The sequence below is a fragment of the Hyla sarda genome, chromosome 4, assembly GCF_029499605.1.
Source record: "Hyla sarda isolate aHylSar1 chromosome 4, aHylSar1.hap1, whole genome shotgun sequence".
Taxonomy (NCBI): domain Eukaryota; kingdom Metazoa; phylum Chordata; class Amphibia; order Anura; family Hylidae; genus Hyla; species Hyla sarda.
In genome coordinates this window covers 32,698,582-32,713,607 of record NC_079192.1, presented here as the reverse complement: position 1 = coordinate 32,713,607, position 15,026 = coordinate 32,698,582, and the positions used below count along the sequence as shown (strand labels likewise).

Here is a 15,026-nt window from a genome sequence, read left to right as displayed (position 1 = left end):
TGGGGATTTTCTCCTGATCTGGACAGTTCCTGATACGGACATCAGGTGTCAGCAGAGAGCACTGTGGACAACACCAAAAAAAAAATAAAGATTTTCCTCTGTGGCATACAGCTGCTAAAAAGTACGGAAAGGATTAAGATTTTTTAATAGAAGTAATTTACAAATCTGTTTAACTTTCTGCCACCAGTTCATTTAAAAAAAGTTTTCCACCTGAGTACCCCTTTAAGTTTACATGCCTGCAAGAAGTTCTCTCACTTGTTCCGTGGGGGTCCTGGCTCCAAACTACTGCTAGAGCCTGGTTCAGCTTTCCCTAATAGCAGATCACTGCAATAGACCAGCAGTTTTTTGTGTTAGGGATCTGAATGTTGCATGCAAAAAAAATCACTTATGAGGACTTAAAAAGAATACATTAAATAATAAAGAAAAATGTTTTTTTTTTTTTTAGACACACATAAGCCCCTCCCGTAATAAAAATAAATTCCCCCCTTTTAACCATTTTTCAAATAAAAAATATAAACCCACACATATTCGGTATCCCTGCATGCGGAAATGTTGGAATTATTAAAATATAACATTAATGATCCAGTACGGTGAATGGCATGAACGTACAAAGAATACCAAATAGAGATGAGCGAACTTACAGTAAATTCGATTCGTCACAAACTTCTCGGCTCGGCAGTTGATGACTTATCCTGCATAAATTAGTTCAGCTTTCAGGTGCTCCGGTGGGCTGGAAAAGGTGGATACAGTCCTAGGAGACTCTTTCCTAGGAATGTATCCACCTTTTCCAGCCACCAGAGCACCTGAAAGCTGAACTAATTTATGCAGGATAAGTCATCAACTGCCGAGCCGAGAAGTTCGTGACGAATCGAATTTACTGTAAGTTTGCTCATCTCTAATACCAAAGTCCAAAATTGCTGATGTTTTTTTTGTCAAATCACTTCCTAGAAAAAAATGGAATAAAAAGTGATGAAAAAGTCACATATGTGCAAGAGTGTTAGGGTGCACACATCACAGTGTGTTAATACAGTCACTTGATCCAGCTGTGGGTAGTGAAAATCGGGCGCTCCCATACCCCACCCCGCATCTCATTCATTTATATAAGCCGACCGGAGTCAGATAGTGACTCCGGTTGACTAATTTTTGCCCCGCGGTATACTCCTGTCAGTTCATTCAAATGAATGAGTTGTGGGGCCGGCTGGGGTACAGAAGCGCCTGATTTTCACTGCTCCCAGCCAGATCGATTGACCGTATTAACAAACCGCGGTGTGAATGCACCCATACTGATAAAAACTACAGATCTCAGCACAAATAATCAGCCCTCATTACATTCCCGTGTAATGAAAAAGTAAAAGTTATTTGGGGTCAGAATAATTTTTTTTTAACCCCTTAAGGACCAGGCCATTTTATACCTTAAGGACCGGAGCGTTTTTTGCACATCTGACCACTGTCACTTTAAACATTAATAACTCTGGAATGCTTTTAGTTATCATTCTGATTCCGAGATTGTTTTTTCGTGACATATTCTACTTTAACTTAGTGGTAAAATTTTATGGTAACTTGCATCCTTTCTTGGTGAAAAATCCCCAAATTTGATGAAATAAATGAAAATTTGCATTTTTCTAACTTTGAAGCTCTCTGCTTGTAAGGAAAATGGATATTCAAAATATATATTTTTTGGGTTCACATATACAATATGTCTACTTTTTGTTTGCATCATAAAATTTATGAGTTTTTACTTTTGGAAGACACCAGAGGGCTTCAAAGTTCAGCAGCAATTTTGAAATTTTTCACAAAATTTTCAAACTCACTATTTTTCATGGACCAGTTCAGTTTTGAAGTGGATTTGAAGGGTCTTCATATTAGAAATACCCCATAAATGACCCCATTATAAAAACTACACCCCCCAAAGTATTCAAAATGACATTCAGTAAGTGTATTAACCCTTTAGGTGTTTCACAGGAATAGCAGAAAAGTGAAGGAGAAAATTCAAAATCTTCATTTTTTACACTCGCATGTTCTTGTAGACCCAATTTTTGAATTTTTGCAAGGCGTATAAAGGAGAAAATTTTTACTGGTATTTGAAACCCAATTTCTCTCGAGTAAGTACATACCTCATATGTCTATGTAAAGTGTTCGGCGGGCGCAGTAGAGGGCTCAGAAGGGAAGGAGCGACAAATGGTTTTTGGGGGGCATGCCGCATTTAGGAACCCCCTATGGTGCCAGAACAGCAAAAAAAAAAAACATGGCATACCATTTTGGAAACTAGACCCCTCGGGGAACATAACAAGGGGTAATGTGAACCTTAATACCCTACAGGTGTTTCACGACTTTTGCATATGTAAAAAAATATATATATATTTTACCTAAAATGCTTGGTTTCCCAAAATTTTTACAATTTTAAAAAGGGTAATAGCAGAAAATACCCCCCAAAATTGGAAGCCCAATTTCTCCCGATTCAGAAAACACCCCATATGGGGGTGAAAAGTGCTCTGCTGGCGCACTACAGGTCTCAGAAGAGAAGGAGTCACATTTGGCTTTTTGAAAGCGAATTTTGCTCTGGGGGCATGCCGCATTTAGGAAGCCCCTATGGTGCCAGGACAGCAAAAAAAAAAACACATGGCATACCATTTTGGAAACTAGACCCCTCGGGGAACGTAACAAGGGGTAATTTGAACCTTAATACCCTACAGGTGTTTCACGACTTTTGCATATGTAAAAAAATATATATTTTTTTTACCTAAAATGCTTGTTTTCCCCAAAATGTTACACTTTTTAAAAGGGTAATAGCAGAAAATACCCCCCAAAATTTGTTAGGCAATTTCTCCCGAGTACGGCGATACCCCATTTGTGGCCCTAAACTGTTGCCTTGAAATACGACAGGGCTCCAAAGTGAAACGCCATGCGCATTTGAGGCCTAAATTAGGGACTTGCATAGGGGTGGACATAGGGGTATTCTACGCCAGTGATTCCCAAACAGGGTGCCTCCAGCTGTTGTAAAACTCCCAGCATGCCTAGACAGTCAACGGCTGTCCGACAATACTGGAAGTAGTTGTTTTGCAACCGCTGGAGGCTCCGTTTTGGAAACAGTGGCGTACCAGACGTTTTTTCATTTTTATTGGGGAGGGGGGCTGTGTAGGGGTATGTTTATATGTAGTGTTTTTTTTACTTTTTATTTTATTGTGTGTTAGTGTAGTGTAGTGTTTTTAGGGTACAGTCACATGGGCGGGGGGTTCACAGTAGTTTCTCGCTGGCAGTTTGAGCTGCGGCAGAAATTTTGCCGCACCTCAAACTTGCAGCCGGATACTTACTGTAATCCTCCGCCCATGTGAGTGTACCCTGTACATTCACATTGGGGGGGGGGACATCCAGCTGTTGCAAAACTACAACTCCCAGCATGTACGGTCTATCAGTGCATGCTGGGAGTTGTAGTTTTGCAACAGCTGGAGGCACACTGGTTGTGAAACACTGAGTTTGGTAACAAACTCAGTGTTTTGCAACCAGTGTGCCTTCAGCTGTTGCAAAAGCTACAACCCCTAACATGTACGGACAGCGGAAGGGCATGCTGGGTGTTGTAGTTATGCAACAGCGGGAGGCATACTACTTTGGCTGGGGATGCTGGGGATTGTAGTTATGCAACAACTGGAGACACACTGGTTTGCTACTTAACTCAGTGTGCCTTCAGCTGTTGCAAAACTACAACTCTCAGCAGTCACCGACAGCCAACGGGCATGCTGGGAGTTGTAGTTATGCAGCCACCAGATGCACCACTACAACTCCCAGCATGCACTTTAGCTGATTGTGCAAGCTGGGAGTTGTAGTTATACAACAGCTGAAGGTACACTTTTCCATAGAAAGAATGTGCCTCCAGCTGTTGCAAAACTACAAGTCCCAGCATGCCCATAAGGGAATGATGGGAGTTGTGGTGGTCTGCCTCCTGCTGTTGCATAACTACAGCTCCCAGCATGCCCTTTTTGCATGCTGGGAGCTGTTGCTAAGCAACATCAGGAGGCTGTCACTCACCTCCAACGATCCTCGCCCCACAGGTCAGTCCCTCGTCGTCGCCGCCGCCGCTGCTCCTGGGGCCCCGATCCCAACATTGACGCTGGGGATCGGGGTCCCCAGCACCCGGGGTGCACGTCCCGCACCCGCTCACGTCCTCCGGAAGAGGGGCAGAACGGGTTGCGGGAGTGACACCCGCAGCAGGCGCCCTGATTGGTCGGCCGGGAATCCGGCCGACGAATCAGGGCGATCGTGAGGTGGCACCAGTGCCACCTCACCCCTGCAGGCTCTGGCTGTTCAGGGCCGTCTCTGACGGCCCCGATCAGCCAATAATTCCGGGTCACCGGGTCACTGGAGACCCGATTGACCCGGAATCCGCCGCAGATCGCTGGACTGAATTGTCCAGCGATCTGCGGCCATCGCCGACATGGGGGGTCATAATGACCCCCCTGGGCGATATGCCCCGATGCCTGCTGAACGATTTCAGCAGGCTTCGGGCACCGGCTCCGCTCCAGATGGTTGCGGGGGGCCGGTAAAACACATGACGTTCTCATACGTCATGTGTCCTTAAGGACTCGGAAATGGAGACGTATGAGAACGTCATGTGTCCTTAAGGGGTTAAACATACTTTTATTTTGTTTAGTAAGTTTTTTTTGTTTTTTTTAAAGCACTACAATAAAAGAAAAGCATGTCAATGTGGGTATCATTTTAATCGTATCGACCCACGGAATAAAGGGGGGAAATTATCAAAACCCAGAGGAGAAGTTGCTGGGGATATTTATCAAAACCAATCAGATTACTTCTTTCATTTTTCAGAGGCCTTTCAACCCCTTAACGATACCGGACGTAAATGTACATCCTGGTGAGCTGGTACTTAATGCACCAGGACGTACATTTACGTCCTATGCATAACCGCGAGCATCGGAGCGATGCTCGGGTCATGCGCGGCAGGTCCCGGCTGCTGATAGCAGCCAGGGACCCGCTGGTAATGGCGGACATCAGATCACAGCATCTGCAGCATCGCGGTCACTAAAATGGATGATCGGATTGCCCGCACCGCTGCTGTGGCGATCTGATCATCCAGAACGGCAGATGGAGGTCCTCTCACCTGCCTCCACTGCCTTCCAAGGGTATTCTGCTCTGGTCTGCGATCGAGGAGACCAGAGTAGAAGATGACCGATAATACTGATCAGTGCTATGTCCTAAGCATAGCACTGAACTGTATTAGCAATCGAATGATTGCTATAAATAGTCCCCTATGGGGACTATTAAAGTGTAAAAACCAAAGTTAAAAAAAGTTAAAAAAATAAGTAAAAAAATTTGAAAAACCCCCATCCCCAATAAAAACTTAAATTGTCCCATTTCACCCCCCAAAAGTGTAAAAAATATTTTATATACATATTTGGTATCGCCACGTGCGTAAATATCTGAACTATTAAAATAAAATATTAATGATACCGTATGGTGATCGGCGTAAATGTAAAAAAAATATCCAAAACAGCTGCTTTTTTATAACATTTTATTCCCAAAAATTTTTATAAATGTATTAAAAGTTTTGTATAAGCAAATATGGTATCAATAAAAAGTACAGATCATGGGGCAAAAAATGAGCCCTCAAACCGCCGCTTATACGGAAAAATGAGAAAGTTATAAGTCTTCAAAATAAGGGGATTTTAAATGTACTAATTTGGTTAAAAAGTTTGCAATTTTTTTAAAGTGCAACAGTAATAGAAAAGTATATTATCATGGGTATCATTTTAATCGTATTGACCCTCAGAATAAAGAACACACGTCATTATTACCGTAAATCTTACGGCGTGAAAATAAAACCTTCCAAAATTAGCAAAATTGCGGTTTTCTTTTTATTTTCCCCACACAAATAGTATTTTTTTGGTTGCGCCATACATTTTATGATATAACGAGTTATGTCATTACAACGGACAACTGGTCGCGCAAAAAACAAGCCCTTATACTAGTCTGAGGATGAAAATATAAAAGAGTTATGATTTTTTGAAAGCGAGGAGGAAAAAACGAAAACGTAAAAATAAAACTCCTTAACCCCTTAAGGACGCAGGACGTAAATGTACGTCCTGGTGAGGTGGTACTTAACGCACCAGGACGTACATTTACGTCCTGTGCATAACCGCGGGCATCGGAGCGATGCCAGTGTCATGCGCGGCTGATCCCGGCTGCTGATCGCAGCCAGGGACCCGCCGGCAATGGCCGACGCCCGCGATCTCGCGGGCGTCCGCCATTAACCCCTCAGGTGCCGGGATCAATACAGATCCCGGCATCTGCGGCAGTGCGTGATTTGAATGAATGATCGGATCGCCCGCAGCGCTGCTGCGGGGATCCGATCATTCATAACGCCGCACGGAGGTCCCCTCTCCTTCCTCCGTCCGGCTCCCGGCGTCTCCTGCTCTGGTCTGTGATCGAGCAGACCAGAGCAGGAGATGACCGATAATACTGATCTGTTCTATGTCCTATACATAGAACAGATCAGTATTAGCAATCATGGTATTGCTATGAATAGTCCCCTATGGGGACTATTCAAGTGTAAAAAAAAATGTAAAAAAATGTAAAAGTAAAAGTAAAAAAAAAGTGAAAAATCCCGTCCCCCAATAAAAAAGTAAAACGTCCATTTTTTCCTATTTTACCCCAAAAAGCGTAAAAAATAAATTTAACAGACATATTTGGTATCGCCGCCTGCGTAAATGTCCGAACTATTAAAATAAAATGTTAATGATCCCGTACGGTGAACGGCGTGAACGTAAAAAAAAAAAGTCCAAAATTGCTACTTTTTTTATACATTTTATTAAAAAAAATTATAAAAAATGTATTAAAAGTTTTTTATATGCAAATGTGGTATAAAAAAAAAGTACAGAGTACAGATCATGGTGCAAAAAATGAGCCCTCATACCGCCGCTTATACGGAAAAATAAAAAAGGGATTATAAACGTACTAATTTGGTTTAAAAGTTTGGGATTTTTTTTAAGCACAACAATAATATAAAAGTATGTTATCATGGGTATCATTTTAATCGTATTGACCCTCAGAATAAAGAACACATGTCATTTTTACCTTAAATTGTACGGCGTGAAAACGAAACCTTCCAAAATTAGCAAAATTGCGTTTTTCTTTTTATTTTCCCCACACAAATAGTATTTTTTGGGTTGCGCCATACATTTTATGATATAATGAGTTATGTCATTACAAAGGACAACTGGTCGCGCAAAAAACAAGCCCTCATACTAGTCTGTGGATGAAAATATAAAAGAGTTATGATTTTTAGAAGGCGAGGAGGAACAAACGAAAAACGTAAAAATTTAATTGTCTGAGTCCTTAAGGCCAAAATGGGCTGAGTCCTTAAGGGGTTAAAAAAAAAACAAAAAAAAAAAAACAGTTTTCCACCAGAGTAACCCTTTAAGTGGTTAACGTGGCTGAAAACACATAACAATAAATTGTATTCTACTACACAGCAAATTCACTTTAGCTCATGTCTGGCCTCCTTAGCAACCACTCACGCTTAGCAACCGCGCACAGCCATGACGTAACCACCGTCCAATTAACGATGACTTCTGTTGTTTTTTTTTCCTCTCCACCAATCACAGTCCCGGATGATCTAAAGGAATGACTGACGCGTCCTCCTAACCAATGGGACGTTACCGCCGAGTGGTCCAATCGGAAGACAGAGGAGGCGGGACAACGCGTGTTGTTCCACAGCTGATTGGCTGCTGGCCGGAAACAGGAAGTGTAGGCAAGCGTCGGAGGGGGAGGAATTTCCTGTTACACTCATTGCTCTGTCTGAGACGTGAGAGGAGGAGACATTAAGTATCCGGCGGGAAAGAGGAGGTGATTATTATGGTGTATTATGATTTTATTATCGCGCTGTCCCCGGGGGGTTTATATACACACATGTGTATATATAGATATATTTATATTCCTTCTTGTGTATAATAGACAGGGCACGTGGCATAGGAGCAATATGGCGGCTGTTGTGTGTGGTCAGGGCTCCAGTGATATCTCACACATGTGGATCTCCTTCCTTCCAGCAACTCTTATCTCTGAGCTCTGCTATGGATGATGCAAAACTACAACTCCCAGCATGCCCGGACAGCCAAAGGCTGTCCGGGCATGCTGGGAGTTGTAGTTTTGCAACAGCTGGAGGCACCCTGGTTAGGAAACACTGGTCTACACACTACATTACGCTGCAGACCTGTAGAACTTGGTGTTAATTCACATCACATGGGAACTGATTTGCAGGAACACAACACAACACCATCTATGGCGCGGTGTGCTTCTGGCTCTATCCACTGCGTATAAGGGGGGCGCTGCAGATCTGGCAAACAGCTGATTGGCAGGGGTGCACCCACCTATCAGATCATATGGATAGTTTTGACTAACCCCTTAATCTGTTAAAGGACATCTGCAGCGTAATTAACACTCATCCCCTATCCACAGGATAGGGGATAAGTGTTTGATCGCGGGGGGTCCGACCGCTGGGACCCTCTGATCTCCTGTACGGGGCCGTGGCTATGCCGTGGCTCTCCCGTGCAGGGGGCGTGCCAGCCGCAGCATGACGTTGTGGCCGGCACGCCTCCTCCATACATCTCTATGGGAGAAGCGGGGAGGCAGTGTTCCTGTCTCCCCCATAGAACTGTATTGGGACGGGGAGGAGACGGGGCGTCACCGTCGACCTCTAGGTCGACCCTACGTGCCTTCAGAGCTCACTATGAGCGCTAATGGCGGCGCCCCATTAGGGAGATCGAGGGGGGTCCCAGCGGTCAGACCCCCCGCGATCAAACACTTATCCCCTATCTTGTAGATAGGGGATAATTGTATATTGTGCTGCAGTTGTCCTTTAAGGGTGTCAGCTGTAAATGTACCCCCTTGATACCCAGGGCTTAAAGGTGTAATCCAGTGGAAAACCATTTTTCTAAAAATCAATGTGCAAAAAAGTTAAACAGATTTGTAAATTACATCTGTACAAAAATGTTAATCCTTCCAGAACTTATCAGCTCCGGAGGAAGTTGATTAGTTCTTTCCAGTCTGACCACAGGGCCCTCTGCTGACTCCTCTGTCCATTTTAGGAACTGTCCAGAGCAGGAGAAAATCCCCATATTAAACCTCTCCTGCTCTGGACAGTTCCTGACATGGACAGAGGTTGTTGGCAGAGAGCACTGTGGTCAGACTGGAAAGAACAACACAACTTCCTCTGGAGCATACAGCAGCTAATAAGTACTGGAAGGGTTAAGATTTTTAAATAGAAGTAATTTACAAATCTGTTTAACTTTCTGGCCCCGGTGGATTTAAAAAAAAATAAAATTCCACCAGGGTGTAGATTTACCTCCTTGATGCCTGGGCCCTGGAGCATTAAGTGACTTTGAAGCAAGTGCAAGAGAGGTGAGTGTCGGCTGCTATCAGTTATGACGGAGTGCGGTGATCCTTTCGCTCCTCGTCATTAACCCATTAGATGCCATGATGAATGCCGATCATTTAGTATTAAAGGAGATGTTCGGCGCAGACTTTTTCTATTCCGTCCTGCCCGGGCTGCAAAAAAAGACAAAACAAACTTTCGCTTACCTCCATATGTTCCCCCGGAGCTCCGCAACAGCTGATCAATCGGCCGGGCTGTCTGCTTCCTACTTTCTTTAGCCCGGGACGTCACACGGCGCTTCAACCTATCAGCCCAGCTGACCGATCAGCTGTTGCGGAGCTCCGGGGGAACATATGGAGGTAAGCGAAAGTTTGTTTTGTCTTTTTTTGCAGCCCGGAATAGAAAAAGTCTGCGCCGGACATCTCCTTTAATACCAAATGATCGGCATTCATCATGGCATCTAATGGGTTAATGACGAAGAGCGACAGGATCACCGCTCCCCGTCATATCTGGTAGTTCTGGGGGCTTATCGGATGCCTGCAACATGATCGTGGAGGTCCGATGAGCTAATATGGTGATGGAGAGTCCCCTTACCTGCCTCTGGCTGTCAGATTATCAATGCTGATTTTTGGTTATTTCATGTCAGAAATTTTTATTTTTTTTGTTTCCGCGTACATTTTCCAGTAAAATGAAAGATTTCATTAAAAAGTACAATTGGTTGCACAAAAAGCAAGGGTCGCACAGCGGTGAACATTTACGGTGCGGCTATGAAGAGCGCGCAGGAGCTGAGTAGGTGGGTATCGGCTGCTAACAGCAGCAGGAACTCACAGCTAATGCCGAACATGCCATTAACCCTTTAGATGCCATCATCAATGCTGATCATTAGAGATGAGCGAACTTACAGTAAAATCGATTCGTCACGAACTTCTCGGCTCGGCAGTTGATGAATTTTCCTGCATAAATTAGTTCAGCTTTCAGGTGCTCCGGTGGGCTGGAAAAGGTGGATACAGTCCTAGGAAAGAGTCTCCTAGGACTGTATCCACCTCTTCCAGCCCACGGGAGCACCGGAAAGCTGAACTAATTTATGCAGGAAAAGTCATCAACAGCCGAGAAGTTCATGGCGAATCGAATTTACTGTAAGTTCGCTCATCTCTACTGATCATGTCATTTCTAGGGAAAATGTCAGATGCCGGTGGTGCACATGAAATTTCTATTCTTCATTTGTGGTAATAAAGTTCATAGCACAAAATGCCGCTAAAATGTATTTTTTTAATGGTCCTTTTTTTATTTTTATTTTTTCTTATAAGATATAAAAAAAAATCACTTTTTTTTTTTTCTTTTATACATTTTGTCATGTCGGAAAACTCTTTTAATCTTATTATTAACCCCTTAAGGACTCAGCCCATTTGGGCCTTAAGGACTCGGGCAATTTTATTTTTACGTTTTCATTTTTTCCTCCTCTCCTTCAAAAAATCATAACTCTTTTATATTTTCATCCACAGACTAGTATGAGGGCTTGTTTTTTGCGCGACCAGTTGTCCTCCATTTTAGTGACCACAATGTTGCAGATGCTGCGATCTGTATTGATCATGGCATCTGAGGGGTTAATGGCGGACATCCGCACGATCGCGGTTGTCCGCCATTACCGGCGGGTCCCTGGCTGCTATCAGCAGCCAGGACCTGACGCACATTACCCAAGCATCGCTCCGATGCTCGCGGTTATGCATAGGACGTAAATGTACGTCCTGGTGCCTCAAGTACCAGCTCACCAGGACGTACATTTACGTCCTGCGTCGTTAAGGGGTTATTAAACAATTATTACCCTCAGCAGGAGAGGATTGTGGATTTTGAGAGCGTTTTTCGTGGATTGATGCTCGTGGTTTAACTCTTTCCTTTCTCTTTGCAGCTGTAGAAAATGGGACGCAGAAAGTCAAAGAGAAAGCCTCCACCTAAGAAGAAGATGACGGGAAATCTAGAAACCCAGTTCACCTGTCCATTCTGTAACCACGAGAAATCCTGCGATGTAAAGATGTAAGATGAAGCGTATGATGTGGTTATCTAGGTAGCCTTCTGTCTACTGGTCACATGGTCACTCTGAACTGGTTTACAGCCTATTAGTCACAAAGTGCATCACATGACCTAATTCAGAGCTGCTGAGGGATCATGTGATCGGTTTCATGACTCTTCAGAGCTGTCAGCGTCTGGTTCCCCTTTTTAAGATTGATATTAAAAGTAATCTATTAGATCAAAGCAGTGTTTGCTATGGAAAATATACATTGTTGCCGTTCTCGACACTCTGTAAAACCAGTTTTATTGGGGATGCGGATCATGTAGCACGCTGTGTGAATATTGACCTATATGTGTGTTATTTATACCCATAAGCTGCTTAGTTTTGGAGAAAGGACATCCTCTAATCGGTTTCCTTCTTCCCACAGGGACAGAGCCCGGAACACGGGGGTCATCTCCTGCACCGTGTGTCTTGAGGAGTTCCAGACCCCCATAACATGTATCCTTTCCTTAAAAACCCACCCATTGTACTAGACTGTGCGCCTTAGACCAGTGTTTTCCAACCAGTGTGCCTCCAGCTGGTGCAAAACTACAACTCCCAGCATGCCCGGACAGCCTTTGGCTGTCCGGGCATGCTGGGAGTTGTAGTTTTGCACCAGCTGGAGGCACACTGGTTGGAAAACAATGCCATACATGGACTCTGTTACTCCATTCACTGTCTATAGAACTGTATAGAACAGATATAGCAGCAGTATGCATACACTCCCTTCAGAGTGGACCCTATTCTTATCGTCGTACCTAGAGATGAGCGAACTTACAGTAAATTTGATTCGTCACGAACTTCTCGGCTCGGCAGTTGATGACTTTTCCTGCATAAGTTAGTTCAGCTTTCAGGTGCTCCGGTGGGCTGGAAAAGGTGGATACAGTCCTAGGAAAGAGTCTCCTAGGACTGTATCCACCTTTTCCAGCCCACGGGAGCACCGGAAAGCTGAACTAACTTATGCAGGATAAGTCATCAACTGCCGAGCTGAGAAGTTTGTGACGAATCGAATTTACTGTAAGTTCGCTCATCTCTAGTCGTACCCCCAGCGATCACACATTTATCACCTATCCACTGTATTTATAATGTTGCTAGCACGACCTTTTAACCATTGTATAATGAAGACTTCTGCAATTTCTAACACTGTAAGATGCTAGTTTAGTGTTACCAACCACTGTGCCCCTGGCAGGTACAAAACAACAACAACAACGCTTCAGCCAAACAACCTTTGTAGTATTGCAACAGCCAGAGGCACACTTGTTAGGAAACAATGAGCTAGCTTCATGCCGGTGATGTGAAGAAAACTGTGACTGCACAGCTGACAATAATGCTGAGTCACTGGACGGTCCGTGATTGGCTCAGACGCGCACACCCGCCCCCTGCTATTGATTGTTTTGGGTGTGGGGGGGGGGGGGGTGCACGTCCTCCGACACGCGCTGCTGGATCGTTCATCACAGCGGGGAGGAAGCACACTCTCCCCCCACTGTGAGTGCGTGCTGCTGATCCTCGATCTCCGCTCTCAGGGATCCGGGTACTGAAGCTCTGCGCAGCGAGGGACACAGATACTCTCACACAGCAGTAGGACGCCACTGTCTTCCCACTGTGAGAGCGTGCTGTGGGGGACAAGTTGACAGCGCTTGTGGTCCCCGATTTCAACTCTCGGGGTTCGATGTACTGAAGATCAGCGCAGGGGGGGACACATATTAACCTTCACAGCGGGGGAAACACACACCCTCCCCATGTGAGTGCACGCTGCGGGGGACAACTCGCATAAATCCCTGGTCGGGATACATCGCGCTGCGGGGGTACACATTTGTTCTTGCTGTGGGGGACAAACACGATTTATGAGAGCGGGAGATCGGCCACCAGAAGCGAAGCTGACTTGACCCCTCCCCCACAGTGGGAAGACAGTGTGCTTCCTCCCGCTATGAGAGCCATGCAGTGTGAAGAAAACCGTCGGAGGCCCCTCAACAACCAATTGCAGGGGGCGGATGTGCGCGACTGAGCCTCTGGTGACTCGGCATTCTTGTCAGCTGTTCCGTCACATTCGGCCGCAAGACACAGTTTTCTTCACATCACCGGGAGTTATAATTTTGCAACAGCTGGAGGCACCCTGGTTGGGAACGCTGATATAGGACAACAGGGTATAGAAAAGGGTACAGTGGCATCACCTAGCACATCCCTTTGCCAAAGCATCACATGGTGTCTGTCAATGGAGAGTGATGCAAAGTATAAGCAAGTCATCACATCGCTGCTGGGGGAGGGGTCTGTAGGTGTCTGAACAGTTTTCCTTAGTTTAGTGCCCCCTCTATTACCTAGTCTTTAGGTGTATGTGTTTCCCCAGTATGTCTTTTTTCCTTTACTTTTACTTCCCAGATCTGTCAGAACCAGTGGATGTTTATAGCGACTGGATCGACGCTTGTGAAGCCGCCAACCAGTAGCGTCGCGCCAGGAGGGCCATCTTATCAATCTGTACCAGATGCCCTCTGTTGTACTGACCTGTATTTCTCACCTGACTTCCTGAGGACACGTTCAGAGCGCCCCCTGGTGGCATCAGGATTGGGACCTCGAGGCTTTGCCTGCGAAATTAGTGCACAACTTTGGCTGCTAACAGCTGATCCTAAAAGGCCGTATTAGACCAGGGGATATAAAGGGTGCTTTAGGTTTAATTCTTTTTATTTTTTTTTCCCCTTAGTGATTATTGTTCTGTTATTTATCTATTTACCACCTATCCCCCGGCAGAGTTACATCATGTCCTGTGCTTCAATCACAACCAGAGCTGTACTATATGGAAAATGCCAGTAATGTTTGCACCACACCAAAGCATGCTTCAGCTATTATTGATGAGCTGGTATATTTCTATATGCAGCTCTGGGTGTGACTGGAGAATATGTAACGTCAAGTCTCAATGCAAAGTCTGCATTGGGGCGTTGCATGTGTCGTAGCATTCACACCGCGCCTCCCTTGGCGCATACCAGATCATATTGCATTATAGGACCTACTTCTGGGTTTGACTGGGGTAGATGTCGTCATGTAACACAATGAGGGGGGAAAAAAAATTAAAGGGGTACTCCGGTGATTTTAAATAAATCAACTGGTGCCAGAAAGTTAAACAGATTTGTAAGTTACTTCTATTAAAAAATCTTAATCCTTCCGGTACTTATTAGCTGCTGAATACTACAGAGGAAATTCTTTTCTTTTTGGAACACAGAGCTCTCTGCTGACATCATGACCACAGTGCTCTCTGCTGACATCTCTGTCCATTTTAAGATCTGTCCAGAGTAGGAGAAAATCCCCATAGCAAACATATGCTGCTCTGGTTAGTTCCGAAAATGGACAGAGATGTCAGCAGAGAGCACTGTGGTCATGATGTCAGCAGAGAGCTCTGTGTTCCAAAAAGAAAAGAATTTCCTCTGTAGTATACAGCAGGTGATAAGTACTGGAAGGATTAAGATTTTTGAATAGAAGTAATTTATGAATCTGTTTAACTTTCTGGCACCAGTTGTTTGGCAAAAAATTTTTTTTTCCACCAGAGTACCCCTTTAAGTATTTGTAAATGTATTTAAAAGTTGTCTCACTTCAATGGTCTTCCCAGCAGTT

General features: G+C 44.6%; 2 protein-coding genes across 2 annotated transcripts in view; one reads left to right on the top strand and one right to left on the bottom strand.

The window, feature by feature from the left end:
- Positions 1-7,619, bottom strand: part of LYL1 (LYL1 basic helix-loop-helix family member) — a 189,860-nt gene extending 182,241 nt beyond the window's left edge. Inside the window, exon 1 of the mRNA XM_056570442.1 lies at positions 7,527-7,619. The gene's annotated coding sequence lies outside the window, so the exon portion shown is untranslated. The remainder of the gene's footprint in view (positions 1-7,526) is intronic.
- Positions 7,620-7,716: 97 nt separating this feature from the next.
- Positions 7,717-14,559, top strand: ELOF1 (elongation factor 1). Its single transcript, XM_056570444.1, has 4 exons — positions 7,717-7,854; positions 11,286-11,410; positions 11,815-11,885; positions 13,803-14,559. Exons 2-4 carry the CDS (start codon positions 11,295-11,297, stop codon positions 13,865-13,867), a joined length of 252 nt encoding a protein of 83 aa, XP_056426419.1. The 5' UTR covers positions 7,717-7,854; positions 11,286-11,294; the 3' UTR covers positions 13,868-14,559.
- The last annotated feature ends 467 nt before the right edge of the window (positions 14,560-15,026 follow it).

What these genes read in the sequence shown, in the direction of transcription:
- ELOF1 (XM_056570444.1), top strand. Translation starts at nt 11,295, where the DNA reads ATGGGACGCAGAAAGTCAAAGAGAAAGCCTCCACCTAAGAAGAAGATG. An exon ending in AAATCCTGCGATGTAAAGAT is followed by an intron (nt 11,411 to 11,814) that starts GTAAGATGAAGC and finishes TTCTTCCCACAG; the next exon opens with GGACAGAGCCCGGAACACGG. An exon ending in GTTCCAGACCCCCATAACAT is followed by an intron (nt 11,886 to 13,802) that starts GTATCCTTTCCT and finishes TTTACTTCCCAG; the next exon opens with ATCTGTCAGAACCAGTGGAT.